Raw genomic sequence first — 23,420 nt, forward strand, 5'->3', positions numbered from 1 at the left:
TTTTATGTAATTGTTTAAACCAATTTGTTGATTTTTATTGCTTTTTTTCAGGTTTCGATCGGTGTGATTCTGATTATTACTTTTGAATATGTTTAGTCTCCTCGACCTTTGTAAGTGTAGCTCTAAAGATCACTTAATTATCATCTCTTTTTTTGAAGTGAAATGACAGCGGAGAAAAAGGTGATTGTAAAGAGTCATCTTAGCACAACAAGGGGGTAGGGAGGTGCAGAACTGTGAAGTTCGGGAAACTAGGAGCACATACCCTCCATTTCAACACCAATGCTTTACAAAGGTAAGTGACACAACTATTACTACTACACTCTCTACATTCACTATTTAAACAATATAATTCTTCTTTTTCAATAAATCCTCCATAGGTATTATGCAAACACGTGTAACGTCACTCAACTACAATTGTAGCTGCGCAGAACTAGATGACTACAATGTTGCTATTCTGTCCTTTGCCAATACCTGCTTATATAATTGTATTGTGTAAATATGTAATTGGTAAATATCATGGATATATGTGGATAAATAGTAAAGTGATGAATGTTAACACTCTGTAAATATATCTTACATAACTTCTAAATTTGAATTACAACATAATGTTTTCAAACGCATGTATATGTTGGGCCCGACCGTGCGTGCACGGGAAACATACATCTAGTTATATTATTATCCACCATATTAAATAAAGAAAGTTGTTGTTTGGGTATAAAAATAAAATAATGCTAAATGGCCAGAATTTGATCAGAATTGTGAAAAGACTTAGATAACGTTGTTTTAGATTTTATAATATTTTCCTTCTTCCTGACCTTCACATTGCTAAGGAACAATATGTTGCTCTTCAGGTTGAGAATAAAACTCTGTGTTCTGACCTGACTACGTCTCAAGGGAAGTTACTAGGTTAAGGGAACATAAAACTATCGTTCCATTTTCTTTTGCTTTGGTTTGAAACATTATACTTTTCTTTATTTTGCATGTGGTGGATATTTTGGTGGAGCTCTCTTGAGCTTAAACTTTAGTGCATCCTGATTTTTATGGCTATTTTGTTCTTGCATGTGATGTCTTTTTGTTGCTTGGGTTAATATGGCTAATATCCTTAAACTGATATTGATTTTTGTTGTGTTTTCTGCAGTGTTGCCCCCTTGAGCTCTGAGTTTTTGTGGCTTGTTGTTGTTTTATACTCATCTCTTCTTTTTGATATGCCAAAGGGGAAGATATTGTATTGTCGTGTGTATGTTGTGTAGTGTTGATATTGTATAGGAAATGAAGTAGATTTGTCATCATAAAAAAGGGGGAAATTGATGATTCAAATAAGGTTTTGATGATAGACATTATGAACCAGGTTCACTTCAATTGTCTTAGAACTCAAAAGCAAAAGGGCAGAAAAAAGATCTCACACTGAAATAAAAAAGAAGAGTTTGCATTAAACAGAAAGTTGAGTCAAAAGAGGAAAACATTAAAAGGAGTCATGTACGAATAAGGAGTTATGACACACAGGTTTTAAAATGAAAGTGATTAGTATTTAAAGAAAAATATAATTTATTTCCTAGTACAAACATAACTTCGTTCCTTATACAAATTAGACTTGAAATAAATCATGCTCTATAAAAGGACATGGTGGAAGAAAGAAGAGGTTGTCTTTTGCATAATTCAAACAGAGGGAAAAGAGAGGGAATTACAGCAAAGACCAAAGCATTCAAGAAGAAAATATCGAAAGGAGTACTAGAGTTAGGATTTATTTCGGAATAGTTGAGTTATATTGATTCATTGTTGAATCAGTGTTTGGGAAAGGGTGTGAGAGAGTTTGACAGAATTGTAATCAACAAGTAGGTTTGACTTCTTGGGGTTAGAGTTAAGAGAAAGTTTTGTGAACAAGAAGTGAGTTTGACTTCTTGAAGAGTAGAGTTTTAGATTTGAGTTGATCGAAAATGGTAGAAGTTGTAGAGTTAAAATCATAGATTCACTGAGTTCTAATCTTGAATTAATATAAAACTACGGTGTGGTTTTCCCCTTCCTTGAGTTAGGAAGGTTTCCAATATACATTTGTGTTATTGTCTATTAACGTAATTATCTTGTGCGTTATTCAAGAACCTAGTTCTTGAAAACTGGGTAGGGTTTCTTCAATTGGTATCAGAGTAGGTCTTTTTGTTAAAAGACTCACATCTTGAAAAGAATCAATGGCAGCCCCACCTACCCCACAAGAAAGAGCTTTTCAAACTCGACCACCATTGTTCAATGGAAAATATTATGGATAGTGGAAAAATTGTATGATCGATCACTTTATAGGAGAAAATACAGATCTTTGGAGTGCAGTCCTGGATGGACCTACTATACCATGAAGAAGGGAAACGATGAAACCACCCAGGTACCAAAAGAAAGGAAGGAATGGGATGTTGCGGACAAACTCGCCATTCAAAACAACGCCAAAGCTAAAAATATCTTAATATGCGGCATAGGTCCAAATAAATACAATAGAATTTCATCTTGTCAGGATGCAAAGTAGATTTGGGAAAATCTACAAACTGCACATGAAGGAACAACTCAGGTTAAGAAATCTAAAATTGACAACCTGAACAGACAATATGAACGAAAACTCTTAAGTGTCCTACCTGAGTCGTGGGAAAGTAAAGTGGAAGCCATCACTGAAGCACGTGGCCTGGATAAGCTAGCTATGGATGAACTTATTGGAAATCTCATGACCTATGAATCAAAGAACAATTAAGAAAAAGAAATTGGAAATAAGAGAAAGGAGAAGAAACCTGGTTCTAAAAGCACCACACCTTAAGACTTTGAGGATGAGAATATTGCACTTATGACAAAAAAGTTCTCTAGATTGCTAAAAAGGGTACAAACATTTCAAAGAAGAGGTCCTCAGAAGATAGCTGAAAATTTAAGAGAACATGTATGCCATAATTGTGGAAGTCCAGATCACTTTCTCAAATTATGTCCACTCTGGACCTTGGAACACAAAAGGAACAACTCAGACAAAACAAAAGATGTCAAGAATGCCAAATATATTCCTACCAATAGAAGGATGACTAACCAAGATTCTGATCTCTCAATGAAGAAATCATTTGTTGCAATGAGAGGCATGTCAGAAGAAGAGTCTGAAGATGAGGAATCCGAAAATCAATAACTACTTGTAATTGAGCAAACGAACAAATATGACTTTCTCGCACTAGTAGTCATAGCTGAACGAGAAGAAAGGAAAAGCAGTTGTCAAACACAGGAAACAATTTAGGCAATAATGGCTGGGTCAGACTCCGAAGAAGAAGAAGAAGACAAACAGGATCAGGTTAGCTTTCATCATATTAAAGAAAATCTTGACTCATACTCAAAAAGGGAACTAGAATCTCTTTGCATACTCTCATAAATGCATACCAATCAACCTGCTCCAAAAGAGATTTAATAATGGAAGAGTACATTATTAAGAGATGAAAATGAGAACCTAGAACAACAAAATCACTATCTTCGCAATAAGGTAAAAGAATTAAACAAAGAGCTTCAATCCATGATTATAAGAAATGAAGATCTGCAGAAGAAATTTCACATGACCAAAATGGAAGCAGAACATAACCTGAGATGGACCAGATGCTCCATACTACTAAATTGCATTAAAAAAGGTCAATCCTCTACTAGACATGAAATAGGATTCTCTGAAACAAAGAACCCCAACATAGATTGTTTGTGCTCTCACTTGGACTAACAGGACGTAAAAGTTATGCATGCAATAAAAAACAAACAGCATATAAGAACAATCTTGCTTTTTTGCAAAAGACACAGAAAGGAAAATTCATGAAGCCGGTTCCCACTCCCAAATCCCTTCCACTGTGGGCAAAGAAAAACCTTATTCATCCTTTCTCTAACAAACATGGACCCAAGTGGATCTGGGTACCCAAAACTAACCATTTTTAATGATTGCAGATTTCATCGGGAGGAAAGCTAAAGCAATGCTACCTAGAAAACACATGCTCCAGGCATATGAGCAGAGATAGAAACAACTTCCTCTCACTAAAATATTTTAAAGGTGGAAATGTAGCCTTTGGGAATGGAAAAAATGGAGAAATACAAAGAATTGGAAAAATGGGTCTCAATCTCACCCGAGTAATATATAATGTGTACTATGTGAATGGATTACAACACAATCTACTGAGTATATCCCAGATGCGTGACAAAGGAAACAAAGTGATTTTTGCTACTAATAAATGCAGAGTGGTGAACTCAACCTCAGAGAACTGTTCTCCTTGGAAAAAGCACAAGAATGTATACAAAACTGATATAATGAGCCCTCCAGAGAACTCGTTCACCTGTCTTAGTGCCATCACTGACAGTTCTCTTATTTGACACAAAATAATGGGACATATCAGCTTCTCCACAACCGACAAGCTGATATCAAAGGACCTGGTCAGAGGACTACCTTACAAGAAACTTAATGGTGAACAAATATGTGGTGCATATGCTCAGGGTAAACATATAAAATCCTCCTTCAAACCAAAAGCAGTGGTAAGCACAACAAAACCTCTGGAACTGCTTCACATGGATTTGTGTGGACCAATGCGTGTGCTAAGTAAAGGAGGAAAAAGGTATATATTCGTAATTGTAGACGATTATTCCATATTTACATGGACTATATTTCTGGCAACAAAAGATGAGACATACAATATGTTTGAAATCTTTGTGAAACTGGTTCAAAAGAAATTCAACAGTGAAATTGCCAGCATTAGATCAGATCATGGTTTAGAGTATGAAAACTCCAATTTCCTAAACTTCTGAGCCACAAATGGTGTTGATCACAACTTCTCCGTACCAAGGACTCCACAACAAAATGGTGTGGTGGAACACAAGAATAGAACATTAGAAAACATTGCTCGAACCATGCTGATATCAAGCAATCTACCAAAATTCTACTGGGTTGAGGCAGTAAATACCTTTTGTTACCTTATTAACAGATGCATGATCAAGTCAATATTGAATAAAACTCCTTATGAATTGTTGAAAGGAAGAAAGCCGAATTTGGCACATCTTCGGTCATTTGGGTGCACCTGCTATGTGCATAACAATGGAAAAGACACAGTAGGCAAGTTTGATGCAAAAAGTGATGAAAGAGTGTTCCTTGGATACTCAGTACAAAGAAAGGCCTACAAAATTCTCAACAGAAAGACGTAATCGAACACTTATGGATATGGTTAGGAGTATGATGAGTAATTCTTCATTACTCAAATCATTGTGGATGTATGCTCTTGAAATCGTTGTATATTTATTGAACAGGATTCCTAGTAAGGCAGTTCCAAAGACCCCTTTTAAATTGTGGACTGGAAGGAAGCCTAGTTTAAGACACCTGCATGTTTGGGGTTGTCAAGCGGAACTTAGAGTTTATAATCCACATGAAAAGAAACTAGATTCTCGAACGGTACATGGTTACTTTATTGGTAGAGAAATCTAAAGGGTATAGGTTTTACTATCCAAATCATAGTTTGAGAATTGTTGAAACCGGTAATGCAAAATTCATTGAGAATGGTGAAGTTAGTGGGAGTGTTGAACGACAAAGTGTGGAAATTAATGAGGTAAGGGTAAATATTTCATTGCCCATTAATGTACCTACTTCCACACCAATAACAAATGTTGTTCCTCTTGTTGAAGAACATCTTAACAATGTTTGAACAACATTTGGTTGAAACACTTCAAGATGGAACTAACTCACAAGTATTTGACACAAATGAATCACAAACAGTGTCATTAAGAAAATCTCAAAGAGAAAGAAAATCTGCCATTTCAGATGATTATGTGATTTATTTGCAAGAGTTAGATTTTGACATTGAAATTAATAAAGATCCGGTTTCATTTTCACAAGCCATAGAAAGCATTGAGCCTGATAAATGGATTGATGCCATGAATGAAGAGTTGAGATTCATGGAATACAACAAAGTCTGGGATCTTGTTCAATTACCAGAAAGTTCTAAAAGAATTAGGTGTAGATGGGTATTCAAGACCAAACGCGATTCAAATGGTAATATTGAACAATATAACACCAGAATTGTTGCCAAGGGATACACTTAAAAAGAGACATTGATTATAAAGAGACCTTTTCACCGGTCTCAAAAAAGGACTCATTAAGAATTGTTTTGGCTTTAATTTGTTAGATCATTATGATTTAGAGTTACATCAAATGGATGTGAAACTGTCTTTCTTAATGGAGACCTCAAGGAGGATGTTTAAATGGACCAACCAGAGGGTTTCGAAATTAAAGGAAAAGATCAAATGGTGTGTAAGCTAAAGAAGTCAATATATGAACTCAAACAAGCCTCACGACAATGGTATATAAGGTTTAATGATACCATAACATCTTTTGGATTTAAGGAGATCACCGTTAATTGGTGTATATACCTAAAGATCAGTGGGAGTAAGTTTATATTTTTAGTCATGTATGTTGATGACATTTTACTTGCTGCTAATGATTTAGGCATATTGTGTGGGACGAATGACTTTCTCTATGAACTTTGAAATGAAATATATGGGTGAGACATCTTATGTGATAGGGATAGAAATATTTCGTGATAGATCACAAGAATTATTAGGGCTATCTCAAATAGGCTATATCGAAAGAGTTCTAGAAAGATTTAACATGAACAATTGTTCAACAAGAATAGTTCCTATTCAAAAAGGGGACAAATTTAATCTCATGCAATGCCCAAAGAATGATGTAGAACAAAATGGAAATGAAATTAATTCTTAACTCTTCTATTGTTGGAAGTTTGATGTATATTCAAACTTGCACAAGACCGGAAATTAATTTTGCGGTCAGAATGCTAGAAAGATAGCAAAGTAACCCTGGAATTGATCACTGGAAAGTTGCAAAGCAAGTTTGTGGCATATTATAAAGCCACAATTCATGCATTATGGCTACGAAACTTCATTTCAGGACTTAGGATTGTCGACACCATTACCAAGCCGCTGAAAATTTATTGTCATAATATTGCAATAGTATTCTTCTCCAAGAAAGATAAGTACTCGTAATGTGTCAAACATATGGAATTAAAGTACTTTACTGTCAAGGAAGAAGTTCAGAAACAAAGAGTGTTACTTGAGAATATTAATACTTATCCCATGATTGCAGATTTGTTAACAAAGCTAGCTTACAACCAAAGATATTTGAAGAACATGTTCACAGAATGAGTCTTGGTTGTACTTATGATTGATACATTTATGATGTTTTATACTCTGAGCTCAATTATGTGTTTCTGATATACATTAATGAATCTCTTGTTTCTCATAATGGTGTATACATTATTGTTTTGAGATATTACAAGATAAGTCTTTATGCAGACATTATTGTGGTAGCTTATCAACCTAGTATGATAAGTTGCTAATGTAGTAGTATGTGGAAGAAAGTATGTAGCTTTAAATTTATGTACGACCGCCATAACTCACATTAGTAGTTTGTTATATTACGGTATGTGTGATGGACATTATAGAAGATATTTATTGTATACGCAACTAATGCTTATAAAATATTAATGTTATATGGTCACTGGACCAAGTGGGAGAATGTAAGAATAATTTCTTACTTATGGCCCATGTTTACTTATGACCCAAGTAATACCATAAATAATATTTAATGAATAATAGATCTCGTCCGTACATTAGTTATTTGATGGACGTACCAAATTAAGTATTAACCTCTATAAATTGGTCCTCCCTCCACCCAATAGGGTTACCACATATTTTCTACAATAATTCCATCGCTGACGATTTTGGTAACGTACGACTAGGGCAAAGAGGTAGAAACTAATTTACGACTAACGCTTCTGCTTTTCTCTATGATGATGTCTTCCGCATCAGGTATGTACCCCTAACGATCTCTATGTAAGATTATAGTGTTTAAGATCATGATGTGTATTAAAGTATTTAATCTTACATTAAATCCTTCAATGATTGTATACGTAATTGGCATTAGTGCATGCGCATTAGATAGTGTAACGACTAATATATTGTCCTAATTTTGAGTGATCAGTTTTCAACCCCGTGATACTTGTGTTTGTGTAATGTTGAGGTTTCAAACCAAGGTCCATGAGTCAAATTGGTTGAGTTGCTCAATCCAATCCATTTTAGGGTTGGTTATCCAATTTAAACGTGAATTATATATAAGTTTACCCGTATAATCCATCATAAAATATAGATAATTATACTCTCCTAGAATAAATATGAATTATATATAAGTTTACCCGTATAATCCATCATAAAATATGGATTATTATATTCTCCTTAGAATATGTAAGGATAAAATATAAGGAGTAGAAACTCTAAAAACTACACTTATCATTAGGGTATGTTTAGTTCGAAAAAAAAATATCTTTCTAATTTTCCTATGTTTGTTTAACCTACGATTTTTTTTGAAAATATTTTTCAAATAAACTTACTTTCCTCTAATTTTTAAAAAATAACTTCCATGCATAAAAGTAAGGGAAAAAATTTCAAAACTTCCCTTAAATCAAGAAAATATTTTCCAAAACTTTTCTTAAATTTCACCACCTGATCCAACTTCTAAACTCCGAGTCCGACCTGACACCGATTTGAAACACATATTTCGACTTCCCGACCTCGACTCAGAATCACTCACTTCCAGAAAAATAATTTCTAGAATAACATGAAAAACCAAACACAGATGAGGAAGGGCGAGGGGTTAAGAAAAAAATCATGCAAAACTTATTTCTTTACATAATAAGAAATGATGAATAATATGAATATCCATATTATACATTGGGTTTAAAATTTACATATTATTTCCATATCAAATATGGATCGGATCGACTATTATATCCATTGATTAATTTTCGACCATCCTATATTCCACTCTGTCCATTTGTTTGCCACTCTTACACTCAGGCAATAGAGTATAAATAGGTAATAATTTAAACAAACTCTTCCATTTTTTTATTTTGTAGAGAGCACATAACGTGCACAACATGTAACACCAGAGAATAGCGCACGTAACTATTCCAACGTAAGTAATTTTCTCCCACTTAGCTGCTTCACCTGCCCACACAAACCATTCAATGTTAACACTTCAATCACATCGAAATTTAGTGATCTTACAAATGTATATATTTATACTCTGTTATTGAAAAATATTGAATTTAGTTGAACATGTTGATGGTATATGCTCCATCTAGTTGATGAATGTACACATGTTGAGACTCTAACACCCTTTTCATGAACAGGATCAACTGGAGCATGGATTGCGAGCCCTATCAAGATAAGTTTGACTCTGATACCATGTAAAGATACGACACTTAGGCCTAACTCAACTCCAAAAGGTAACTCAAGAAGGGAGAATTGCTGGTCCATTCCCCAACCAATGTGAAACTCTAACTCATATAATGTGAAATTCTTCGGTAAAATAACACTTGTACCCAAAAAGGAAAACTATTTACAAGCGGTTACCCTTTACTTTCATACACCCCTGTTTTTAGTTCTAATGTTCATTTACTGCTTGATGCCATCAAAGTATATATACTTTCATGATATCAAAAAAGAAGAAAGAGTGGTTCAGTGGGTAAATAGTTTGAGTCGTGGAACCAATCAGGGAACATATATTGGGTTAGATCCAATTTGGATAAATAGTTTGTCTAATGGCTCCAACTTGTGTAGTTTTCCCAAATTCCAATTCACTCTAACAGATATTATAGAGTTAATGACAAAAAAAAAAAAAAAAAAAAAAACACCTAAGGTATAAATCCATACCTCAACTATCCATTATTTCATTTACGTTCATCTACTATCACTCTTTTAGTATTAAGATACACTCCAATGTTAAATTGACCTACACGCACCACATGTTATCATTGGAAACAAATATTTAGTCAACTCAGCATTGACGCGTATTTTAAATATAAAAAGAGTGAAAGTTTAAACAGGTAGAAATAATTAATAAATAATTGGGATATAGAATAATTTAAGTGTATTTTTTTAACCATTAACTCTATTTAATATGTTTCAATATAACAACATTTCACACGATCAAAAAAAATTTAACCAATAAAAGTTGCTATAGAGAAGTTTAACTGTATATTGATGATTATGAACTTACGAACCTCATCGTGGTGGGCGGAAGAAGAGAAATTCCTCTTGAATGCACCGCCGCCGTGGAGGACGGAGTGAATTCTAGGTTTGATCAGAGCAGATGCCATTAATTCCGGTGAATTCTACACTCTTCCACCTACTATAAACATCATTTATATTGGAAAAGGACAAAAATGTTCCACACTCTTCCATGTTACTTCTTATAAGTCAATAAGTTTGTCAATAACAAAATTAAACTATTGCTTCGAAAATTACCTCATAATTGAAATTAGTATAATTATTGGGTAATAATTACTCTCTCCATCTCATATTAGATGGGCACTTCCAACTTTACACGGTGATTAAGAATTCATTAATACATTGGAAGACTTTATCATTTTGCCCTTTGTTTATAACAATGCACATTAATAAAATTTGTTTAAACTTCCAAAAGTTATATTAATTGTAGGGGTAAAATGAGATAAAAATTAATTAATTCTATCCTAATTTAGTAAGTGCTAAAGTAATATGAGACAAACATTTTTAGTAAGATGTCCATCTAATATGGGACGAAAGGAGCATCAGTTTGGTAATTATACTAGTCTGTTTATTTAACCCAATATAATTATAATTGCAATCCTAAGATTAAATTAAATTTTAAGAATAAAAGTTAAATTATTTAAAATTTAAAAGTTATATTAGACAAATAAGAAACTTAATTTTTAAATGATATTGAATTAAATTATCTTTTGAAAATACATTAATCATAACTAATACTATTAAAAAAAAAAGTCGAATCGAACCGAAAATTGACCCTACAGCACGACATAAATTCAGTGAAATAAATTATGACAAAAAATTTCTTAAAATCTTGTTCTACAAATGGAAAGTCATGTGTATAAGATAAACTAGAGGATGATAAGCTCGTGCAAGCACGGGCCTTATGTAAATAAAGATTTAATTATAATTCAATTAATTTAAATAATATTTATTAAATTGAATTCATTTGATTCGAATATGAATTATTATAGTTTCCATTAAGTGTTCCATCTACCATAAAATAAAGGGTTCAAATTTCAGTAGTGATTTATCTTTAACATTAATTACTTATTTTCTAAATTAGTTTCCAAGACTTAATACTTGTTAGAAAAAATAATAGGAAATATAATTGACGAAGAAGATGGCTTTGAGGCGTGTAAAATCACTTTCTTTAAAGAGATATTGCCCGTATACATATTGGAAAAATACAAACAAATATAAAATCTTTTATTTATACATGCAGATTTTTCTTAGACAACCTATAGAGAGTCTTTATATTTATAGAACTTAAGAGATGACTTTTCATAAGAGTTATGTTCTATCATGAACGTATGACTTTTCATAAGAGTCATGTTCTTTCATGATCAAATGACTTTTTATAAGAATCATGTTCTTTCATGAGCAGTTTATTTAATTTAAGACTTTTATATATTACAAAATATCCAACAATACTAACATCAATTATTACTCCTTATTAGGGTTAATGTGGTAAAATAGTCATGTCAATCATTGTTTTCTTAATCGATACGTCAAGTTCAAATGTGATAAGTAAAAAGTAAACGAAAAAGTATTAAAAAGAATTGAAAGGTAAATTAGTAAAAATACTCTTCAATAGCCATGTCAATCATTATTTTTTTAATCGATACGTCAAGTTCAAATGTGATAAGTAAAAAGTAAACGAAAAAGTATTAAAAAGAATTGAAAGGTAAATTAGTAAAAATACTCTTCAATAGCCATGTCAATCATTATTTTTTTAATGAATATGTCAAGTTCAAATGTCATAAGTAAAAAGTAAACGAAAAAATATTAAAAAGAATTCAAAGGTAAATTAGTAAAATACTCTTTTTGTTTATGATTTTTTTTAAAACTTTGTAAATAAAAATATGAACAAATAGTACAAAGGAATAGATTCATTAATAATTGTGCATAGATAATTTTGTGGATCTCTTAATATTATGCATATGGAATAAACAAAACAAAACAAAACAAAAAAACAACCAATCATGAAATGACAAAGCACACATGTTGATACCAAAATTAAAGTCACCCTTCTATAATAGTAGAAAGTTGTGCCTTAAAAAGGCAAAAAAAAATTCAAAAAAACAGTTGTAAGTTAATTTTGATGGGCTTATAAGCTTAGTCAAACACCCTCGTACGACTATGAGTACCAGCTTAGGTCATTAGCCTCAATCATCAATGGATCTTCACGTTTTCAAACTGCTGGCATAATTTTACAAGTTTTGTAGCTATCTCCTCATATGCTTCAGAAAACTCATATTCCTCCATACCTTCACAAAAATACGAATGAAGAAAGTCCTTCTTGGCATACATTTGATTAAACTTGTGACTTATTCGGGTAAAAACGTCTTGGATACTCGTCGTGCAGGATACTATGCACACTTCCCTCTGCACGGTTGCTAAATCGCCTCCCGGATAGACTGTCACGGGCACATAATTTATGCCAGACCTATAAGAAGTATCGAAATAGTCAAATCCAGATCCAGTTCTTGGTCTGGCCATATATGCCGCATTATTCACATCATCAAAATCCACATCATCCCCGCGGTAAACTATCAAGTTTTTCATATACATTCCCTTACGTGGATCATACTTAACCATGTAAGACGAGGGTTCTAATGCAGCATTGGTAAGTTCTACAAATGAATGTTGTTTATGTTGAACCTCTTTGGCTGACAAAACCGGAACATATGAACAACCCACAAATCTAATTAATCCTACACATGTGCTATCACAAAAGGACCGTAAATTTTGATTAAATGTTGATCCTTCAAACCTCATTGAAACAGTTAAAGAGGAGATGGCCTAATCAAAACAAACAATAAGAAAATAAATTAGTTACATTATCCATTTTATTAGACGTCCCTTAAGAAACAAGACATGATGATCAAATATATATATACCTGAGAGACGAGTCGATTCATGTTAACATAGGTGGGGTTTTCAATATCAAGAGAGCGGCGACATATGTCAGAAACAGAGACATTATCAAACATGAGAGTGACATTGGAATGTTCTTTGAGGGAATAACTTGCAAGAATAGTATTATATGAGTCCAAAATAGATGGTGAAAACTCATCATCAGGGGAAGGATACACAGTAAATGCAATTTTTTCTTTTGGCTCATACTCAGTTGACAAGCTTTCCAACAGAAGTGAACAGAAACCCGAACCAGTGCCTCCACTGACCGCGTTAAAGATCACAAAACCCGACAGATTAGAACAATCATCCACAAGCTTTCTGATACGATCTAAACATTCATCAATTATCTTCCCTCCAACTGTTTTTTTTTTTTTTTTAAAAAAAAATGAGATTAGAATTGTACTCATGTGTTAAAAGGTCCAAATTTAGAATCAATACGTACGAGTGTAGTAACCACGAGCAAAATTGTTTCCTGCATCTTCTTTGCCACAGATAAATTGTTGAGGGTTATAGAGCTGGCTATTTGTTCCACTTTTTACTTCATCAATAACACTAGGCTCAAGATCGATAAACAGAGCACGAGGAACAAACTTCCCTGAACTTGTTTCACTAAAGAATGTACGGAACCTGTAATCACCATCATCATCTCCATCTTCAGTAGTACTCTGCATACCATCAGGCTACCAATACACAATTATAAGTACATTTGTATTTCTACCATAAAAGTTAGTACTAATTTGTAATGGTCACTAACTGGTTGGTAACACGGATCTAAAATTTGAAGTTTATGAGTTTCTATAATCCACCCCTCCTACAAAGCTCTTATTCTTGGAGATGTTAGACCTCACATCCCTCGTGCTCACGTACTTTACTATATATAAGGTAGCAGTCAAGCCTAACCCCACCATGAAGGTAGTTTTGAATAAAGAATATAAATAAGTGTTTGGATAAACTCTTGTGTAGAAAGATTGATCTCGTAGTTCTTGATCGGTGAAGATGCATTAATAACAAAGTACAAATAATATATTTTGAACCCATTAAATCAAATCAAATCGGCCACATAAAATTCCAAACTCAAACTCATAAAAATCAAATCTTAAATCGCTAAGAAAATCTTTCTTTAATTCTCACCCAAACATGTAATGGTAAATAATTAAGGAATCAAATATAAATGTGCGAGCGCACGCATTGGAAAGAAAGAAAGAAAGAAAGAACGAACCTGAATTCCATGTTCAAGACGGTAAAGTTCCCAGCAAGAATTGCCAAGGTTAATACCAGTCTGGCCAATGTGAATGGATATAAACTCCTTTTTATACTCCTCCTCCTCCTTCATCATTTTTTAAAAGCCAAAGTAGGGAATTGGATTGCTTATTAAGAAAAATTGCCTTTATAGATCACTCAATTCATTTCTTGCAAAACAGAAATCAATATGAGATTGATTGGATTTCCCTGCCCCAATAAAAAAATTAGCTTATTTACCAGATTTATATATATATATATATATATTTTAAAATAGTGTTTAACTTAATTATCATATATATATATATATACTAGTTTTTGGACACATGTGTTGCTCGTGTATTCTAAGTAATTTTGAATAAAATTTTACATAATTATCTAATATTATTGCAACACATATTGAGTAATAAAAGATAAATTAAAACAGAAGTTTCATGAATGTGACACTTTTCTAGCTATTTGACAGTTAAGCTCAAAATTAGTGAATATGATATTTGACTATTGAACAAAAACACTTCAATGTTCATGCTCGTGACAAATAGAAAATAAAGCAACAAAAACAAATTGGACATCAGAATTGTATAGAAAATAATAGATATTCTAAACTATAGACCTTAATTAAATACGTAAATACAAGCAACAAAATGAAAAATGTATCTACCATCTATAGATATTGTACATACATGGCAAGTGAGACTGCTGAAAATAAGAGAAAATTGATAGCTACATCAAATACAAATCCAATGAAGCTTCTTCGGACAACCTCTGGATTCAATAGAAAAATTGTAAAGCATTGAAAACAACATTTATAATTATTTAAAATAATTAAATATGAAAAGGATAGATTTGTTGCATGAAAGTAACATGAATATAAGAGTGTGAAATAATTAAAATTACGATCCATAATAAGGATTGAAGGTTCTATACCAAAATGAACATCTATTGTAAATTCTCTAAAAAAAATAAATGATCAGTTTGTATATCATTTGAGCTAAAAGATTTTTCTTGGACCCCCAACTATCAGTTAAGTATTATCCATATATTTAAGAATTTAAAATTAGTGATATAATATAATTTTTATTTATAGGGAATTATTTTATAAATTTTCTTTACTAAATGATATACGTGATGACCATTAGCTTATATGTCTTTTGCTTTGCATTATAATCTAAAATTATAAAAAGCCATTTTGGATAAATCTATAATATTCTTATCATCTCTAACACATACTTAACTTCTAACTAAATTTCTATCATAAAAAAATATAAACAATGTTAAACTACTAAAGATGAAAAAGATAACATGTTTGAGGAGTCTTATTAAAAACAAATATACCTTCTGATGACAACATAGGAAAAATAAGGGCCTGAAATATTTAAAAAAAAGTTATTAAGTCAAACAACATCATTCTGGCACTATAATTATTTCATTAATTTTTAAAGAGTAGTTAATGGTTTACTTTGAGATTTTATTTCTTTTACTTTTAAGCTTTCTTTTCCTTTGTATTCGAGATAGCTTTTTTATTAATAAAATACGCAACTAATTAGTCTTCTTAGTGGTTCAAATAAAAAAGAGAAAGATTATGAGATTGTTGTGTAATTTGAAGAGAAAGATGATTTAATTAGATATATTATTACTATCAAATTAAAATACTCAATAATGCATTGATGACAATTCAATAAAATCCTTTTATTTCCATGTGAAATGTCACAAATGGTCATTAACAATTTTATTAGGAAAAGTAAATGGACAAACTTGAATCTTTGTTATTATTATTATTTAATTGAGATGACGGGGCTTTAAAAAATAAGGATTCAAAGAATGTAAAGAGACATAATATCTGTATTTATTTTCATTTTTTTTTAATTCTTATTAATATGTATACTTTCTACTTTTGTTTAAAATTATTAGAAGTGTATTATTTAAGTGAAGTAAAAACGACACGTATTCTATATATAATAAGCCACAATGCAACTATCATTATAACTATCTTGTTAGCTTTCAACCAAAAGCTAACAAGATTTTTAGTTACATATTTATTATTTAGTTAAATAATAAATATGTCATTGTATGAGCTATTTATTACTCATTCCTTTTGAATTTGTTAATCTGATTTTAATCTGACACATAGTTTACGAAAGTAAATTAGATTTTGAGAAAAAACATTAAGTGATACTTGAAGTTGTCCCAGATTTTCAAAAAGACACTTTAACTTTGCGTGCGTCCTATTACCCCACAAAACATTCAAAATCAAAAGAAATACACATTTTTTACACAATATTTCCACTTTGGACAAAAAGATCCTTCGAATGTGCAATTTCTTAAAAACAAAAAGTCGGACTCATTATTGATGTATTGAAGGATGCTTTGGTAATTTCCTATGATGAATTCGTTTTGTTTGTTTCTTTTAAATTTCTTTTACTATACTAAATAATTGTATAAAATATTATGAATCACGATAATTAATTACTTAAATATTTAAAAGATATAAAAATATATAAAAGATCTGATTGACTTTTCAAATTTTACCGGTGACACATAAATTGGGACAAATATAATGAAATAATATATATTATTTGAAAATTTCTTAGAAAGTACTATAAATTACAGTAATTAACAACTATAAATATTTCAAAGACAAAAAATATTGATTGAATCTCAAATTTTTTATCAATCAATTTTTTTTAGTACTACATAAATTGAGAAAGAAGAAATAACCTCTATTATTTGAAAATGGCGTAAAAGTATTGCAAATCATCAATAAGAATTAATAATTTAAAATTTTAAAAGACTTTAATGTTTTATACTTATTCTATTTCCACTTTGGACAAAAATATCCTCCCAATATATGCATATTTTTTTAAATAAAAAGTGGAACCCATTATTGATGTATTCAAGGATGCTTTGGTAATTTTCCTATGATGAATTCGTTTTGTTTGTTGTTTAATTTTTTAAAAATAATTGTATAAAATATTATAAATCACAATAATTATTTACTTAAATATTCAAAAGATATAAAAATATGTAAAAGATCTGATTAACTCTTCAAATTTTATGGTGACACATAAATTGGACAAATAAAATAATATATATTATTTAAAAATTACTTAGAAAGTACAATAATTTACAGTAATTAACAATAGAATATTTTAAAGACAAAAAAAATTGATTGAATCTCTAAATTTTATTAGTACCACATAAATTGAGAAGGAAGAAATAACCTTTATTATTTCAAAATTGCGTAAAAGATATTACAAATCATACAACAATAATTAGCAATTTAGAATGTTAAAAGACATAAATTTTTTTTACCATAGTTAACAATAATTAAAAATTTCAACTATTTTAAATTAATATTAAAATTTGATTAACTCTTTAATTTTGTTTTTGTCACATAAATTGAAAATACATATTGGGCCCGTGCTAGCACGGGATCCGATGTCTAAGTATATATATATATATGAATGTAATAAATATAATATGATATGGTGATATTTATTTATTCCTACTATTTAGAAGTGAGACTTATCATGTAAGTTTTCCACAATGTCTCATAATTTAGAAAAACAACTCTATTTTTAGTCGAATTCTTAGACCCATATTTGTATCCCGGAATCTCAAATATAGATCATGAAAATTCCGATATCTAATTCCACATCCGAATTCGATCATCTTAGATCATAACTACATTAAAGAGAAAATTTGGTGTTTGGATAAATTTCTTTTAAATGACTTAAAAGTTAAAAGCCAGAAGTTAAAAGTAGGTAGCTATCTACTTTTTACTTTTACCTTTTTCGGTATTGCTACTAAAAATAACTTATTTTTAGAAGCAATTTTCAAAAATGTCTTTTCAGAAAAGTTTTTTCTGAAAAGAAAGAAACAATTTGTGTTTAACTAATTCATTTGAAGAGTGTCTTTCATAAGCAAATTGTGTTTGACTAATCTTTTTTTAAAAATATTTTTGAAAGTCAAATTACAAAAAGGGACAACTACTAATGTACTTCTAATATTAATTTTTTTTTTTATAGAGAGAAATAATTTTAAATATCTATTATAAAAAAATAATTAAATGTTTGTTTTTATTAAATTAAAATGTACATGTTTAAATTTTCAATCAATATTATATCTTTTTTGAGAGACAAAAATCTTTAATTGTTATTTTTTTTCTTATCTTGTAAAAATATTGTTGGTATTTTTTTTCTAATTCTGCAAAATATGTCACGCCCTGAGCCAACACCCTGGATGTGCCCGGCACTCGAGAAACACTTTTGGTCCCCAAGCGAACCCTTGCCATGGCTTACTACTTAGCGGAAGATTTACTCAAGTGATAATAAACTTAGAAAATAGAATTTAGAACATTCAAACTCAAGCAAATAATTAACTCAAACTGTCAGAAAAATACTTAATTGCAATAATAATAATAATACTTTACAAAACAGTCTCAAAATATCTCAAACGAAAGGGAAAATGTTGAGAGACTTCTTAACTCTAACTATCTATGAAACATCTATAGTTCAACATGGATGTTGGGACAAGACCCACAAAAACCTAAAGGGGCTAAACTGAAAGGAAAAAGAAAAATCCTCCGAAATGCAAGAAGGCTCACCAAAGCTAACTAGAGTGGCAAATGATCTCAACGAAGCGTCTGTTGATGATCGTGAACACATGTATCTTCATCATAATAAGATGGAGGTTGAATGACATCAGTACATGGAATGTATGAGTATGTAAAGAGAACAAAATGCATAGATAACTGAACTGATAAGACTGAAAGAATACTCACCTCAATTCAGCTCAATACAAATCAATAACAAAAGATGAAGTGTTTAAAGCTTCATAAATAAAAGATACTAACTCAAGGATGTATATAAAAATACAATAAGTTACTCTTTACTCTTATTTGGGAGATTCTCAAATCGATAACCATCAGTTGAGCTATGTGATGATACAACGTCTCGCCCACTCGTTTTAAAAATCAAAGTTTCTCTTTTCCAATGTAAAAGTGGTACATTTGGAAATACTTAGTTCCCTTATATTCTTTCTCAATCATGAATAGAACTCTTCTCAACACTAATTTTTTCTTTCTTAGAAAAATAGTTTAAGACCATTGTTGGTTACAAAAGATTCTCAACAATAACTCAATAAAACTCTTGATCTTTTCTCTTAAACTCATTTTAGTTTTGAATGTGCATTAAGACAAGTGATTAAGATATGCCGGAATATTCAAAGGTAAATGGAGTCTATAGGAGATAATACAAGGAAAGGAAACATGGGCACAACTTAAAGAAACATGCGCCATATGAAACAAAGAAATGAATCGGCCCACCAAACCTCGGCAACTGTTGGCGCAGGGCGTCAGGACCTGAACTTCAGAAGCCAGGCCTTGGCGCACTGCTAGCGCGCCGCCCCAAGGCCTGTACTTCAGAAGTCAGGTCTTGGCGCTATCATGGCACGCTTCCCCATGCCCTTCCCCAACACCCTGATAAATTTTCAAGCTTAAATTAGGACCCCAACTTAGTTTAGAATTGAGAAATTTCTCCCAACTCTTTTTGATTCCCAAACCCAACACAAATACATGATAACTTTTATACAATTCCTTTAGAAACATAACTTTATCAAATCAATAGGGTTCATGTGATACTAAACATGAACAACACAATAATATTCACATAACAAAAGAATAAAAAGGCCTCAATTGTTAAAGAATCGAACTCAATATCAAGAACTACGAATGAATCTTTTAGATGTAACAATTTATTGACTAAATTGAGATGTAGGACGTGAGGACGAACAAGTCCAACACTATGAGAAGCCTTACATATCTGGAAAGAACAAAGGTTCTTGGCGAAATAAACAGAATTTTCAAGAACGCTTGAAACCTAGTTTTTTTTCTCTTATTTGAACCTTGCTCTAGTTTCTCTAAGTGTTAAAGAATGTGAAAATATGGTTTAACATTAATTAGACCCTTAATTGGGTGAAGAAAAATGTCTAGGCTTAGAAGGGATGGGAAGAGACCGAACTACCCCTCTAAAAACGATTGAGGTGCCTTAAAAGAGAGGCTTCACCAAAACGGGAATAACATTTTACTCCGAACTCAAAATTAAGCAAACTTGGCGGCATTAGAAAGAGAACCCAAAGACCTTTAATTTGATAGGTCATGGGCCACCTAATTCTTTATGTACTAAGAGATATGATCGTTTGCATTTGACTCAAAACTTAAAACTGATGGGTGACTTGCACGAACCCCTCTTTAGCCCTTTTCATAGTACGAGGTGTTACAAAATAATACATACTATAATATATAATATATAAACGTAAAATAAATTATAAAATTTATTATAAAAAAAATTAAAAATAAAATTCTTAAATCAAATTTAACCAAACTTATGAATATGCTAATTAATTAATAAGAAATAAATTGCTCAATATGTATATATGAAAAGGATATTTTAGTCTTGAGAAAAATATTTTTTTGTTTTTGCTTTTTTCAAAAAGCAGAAGTTTTTAGCTTTTTCCCAACAACAGAAAAACTACTTCTACTTCTATTTAAAAGCACTTTTAGTGATTTGGCAAACACTTATTTTTTTCAACAAAAATGTTTTTCTCTCAAAATTAGGGCATTTGACCTCCCAACAGCAATGTCAAATAGGCTCTAAAGTAAAAAAAAGTTAGTTTTTGGCTAAAAACATCCCTCAAATATACTCTAAATTTAAATAACATAACATCTTTTTACTACCATAGTGAGCAAAAAACATCATGTAACTATCCTAAAAATGGCCAGATTCACCCTTCCATTTTTTTCTTGATAGAAACTAACGATTAAATTCATTTCCTTTCATGTAAATGAAGCAAGAATTAACTATGGATAAACATGTGGCGTTTTTCACATATTATAGTTGCAATTCTTCTCATATCAATATGATGAAAAATACATAATAAAATATTTATAAAAAAGTTCACATAGGTTGAATCTTAAGAAGTGAAAAACGTCACATAAATTGAAAAAAAAAGAATAAATTTTTATGTAATAACTAAATATGTTACTTTTATATATTTAAAAATATAGTAGCTAGTGTTTATCAAATTTACACCAAAAATAAGAAAATAAAAAATAGACTACCTTCATACTTCGAATTCCCCCATTGTCTAGGAAATAAGAGAAAATTATACATTTTTTTCTTATAGTATTTTGTTGCTTATCTGATCTATAATTATATAGGGCGAAAAATAGTTTACTCGAGATATTTTGCTCACTTTTTATGGGAACATCCTGGCTACTATTGTGAAGTTGAGAATGAAAACCTCTCTTCCAAGCTCATTCAGTGTAGTTAGGATTGTCTATTACTACTATAAGCTAAGAGAAGAATGGGAGCAAACAAATGGGGGATTTGTGGGTTGATCAATTGTTAGGTTTTTGACAAAAACTAATTGAAGGATGAATCGTGCCATTTTAAAGATAATTGAGGGAGGTTTTTTGTTCATTGTGATAGTGTAAGGATGTGGTTTAAACATAGAGTATAGTTGAAGGATGTTTTGGCCCAAAAACTCTAAAAAAGTTTCTAGTACTTTCAGTCTTAGTAAACACAACTAGAAATTAAAAAGTACTTAAAAGTTAAAAACACTTACAATAAGTCAATCCAAACACACTCTCAGAGTGCTTTAGTTAGATAACATAAAAATATTCAGAATTTTTATGTGCTGGCCAAATTATTAGTTTAAGGCTATCTCAAATCTCATTAATTCAACGGGGCTAGTGAATCTGAAATCTGTAGGATTCTACTAGGTATTAGCTCTATACAAGTAAGACCAGTGAAACTGGGGCTATGATACCAACTTATAACGACCCGACTTTCTGAGTCATGATGACACCTACTATAACACACCAGTAGGTAAGCCAACCCGTACACAAAAACGACAAATAATGAGTATAAGGGTAGAACTAACTAAAAAAATAACACTAATAATAAGAAAAGATAGAAACGGAAGCAAAACTAAAACCTATATATAATAGAATCCCTACCAGAACTTGGAAGCCACGAGGACAGAGCTGTCTAATATGAACAAATACAAGTCCAAAAAGTGGACCACAACAAGTCACCTCAAAGACAAAAGACTAGTTAACATAAGTACAAAAGGAGACATGTTGATCCAAAACGTCAACTGCTACCCTCGTCTCCAATATCCAAAAGCTACAAACGATGACACGAATGATCATCGTTGTAGGTGGTACTAAGATCTGCATAACGAAAAAGATGTAGAGTGTAACATGGGTACCAAAAAATGGTACTCAATAGGCATCAAAGGCAGACAAGTGCACAAAATAGCCCAGACTACAAAAATGAAGAGTAACCCAAATCCGAATCCAAAAACATTTGTCGGGCTCCCAGCCCAAGTAACAACGTAACCAATCAACTCTCAGCCCAACAAGCAATAGTGTCAATCAATCTAGGCTACCCAACAAGACAGTCCACTCTTAGAGGTGTAAACCGTCTAGCTAGCAAGAGTGACTCGGGAGTGTGTTTACTCCGTAGAGGATCTCAAGTAGGCTCCAAGCCACCGTGCATCGAAGTCCACTCGTAAATGATCACAAAAAAGATCCAAGCCTGAACTACACCAATTCCAAGAAAGCGCAAAACCTCTGGTAATGCATCGACACTATAGAAATGGGGAGAGAAGACAGAGAGGGCTAACAAGCTGCGCAAGAGCCTAAACTAAGGCTCATACTATCATACCCAAGTCTTTTATTCTATTTTACAAGGACCTAGTCCATTCGGAACGACGTCGGAGACATAATAATGTTACAAGGCTTGCGAGTCTAAGTCAATCCTAGGCTATCCTAGACTAAGGCTGAACATGCTTCAAACAATAAGTAAAAACACAAGCAAATCATAACAACATATAACAATACACATATAATCCCAACTAACATGGTACTACCCTCGAGATAATATCGATAAAGATGGTTTCTAAGGAGAAAGTAGGAATACTTAGATACCCCCTGCAATTTATCGCTAATCATCATGAATTCACATATTCAGGCTTAATCTAAATAGAAATGAACTTGTAGCCTACCTAGAGGCCAACCATACTCACTCCAAATCACAAAGCTAGAGCTTTTCCTTTCCCGTACGCCCTCC

At 31.6% G+C, this 23,420-nt stretch overlaps 1 protein-coding gene across 1 annotated transcript; it reads right to left on the reverse strand.

Annotated features, from left to right (window-relative positions):
* Nucleotides 1–12,297: 12,297 nt before the first annotated feature.
* On the reverse strand, nucleotides 12,298–14,380 carry LOC125859110 (tubulin alpha-2 chain-like). Its single transcript, XM_049538832.1, has 4 exons — nucleotides 14,264–14,380; nucleotides 13,487–13,724; nucleotides 13,026–13,402; nucleotides 12,298–12,927 (listed from the first exon to the last, which is right to left on the reverse strand). Exons 1-4 carry the CDS (start codon nucleotides 14,378–14,380, stop codon nucleotides 12,298–12,300), a joined length of 1,362 nt encoding a protein of 453 aa, XP_049394789.1.
* Nucleotides 14,381–23,420: the final 9,040 nt, after the last annotated feature.

This window comes from Solanum stenotomum, chromosome 3 (assembly GCF_019186545.1).
Source record: "Solanum stenotomum isolate F172 chromosome 3, ASM1918654v1, whole genome shotgun sequence".
NCBI classification, from domain to species: domain Eukaryota; kingdom Viridiplantae; phylum Streptophyta; class Magnoliopsida; order Solanales; family Solanaceae; genus Solanum; species Solanum stenotomum.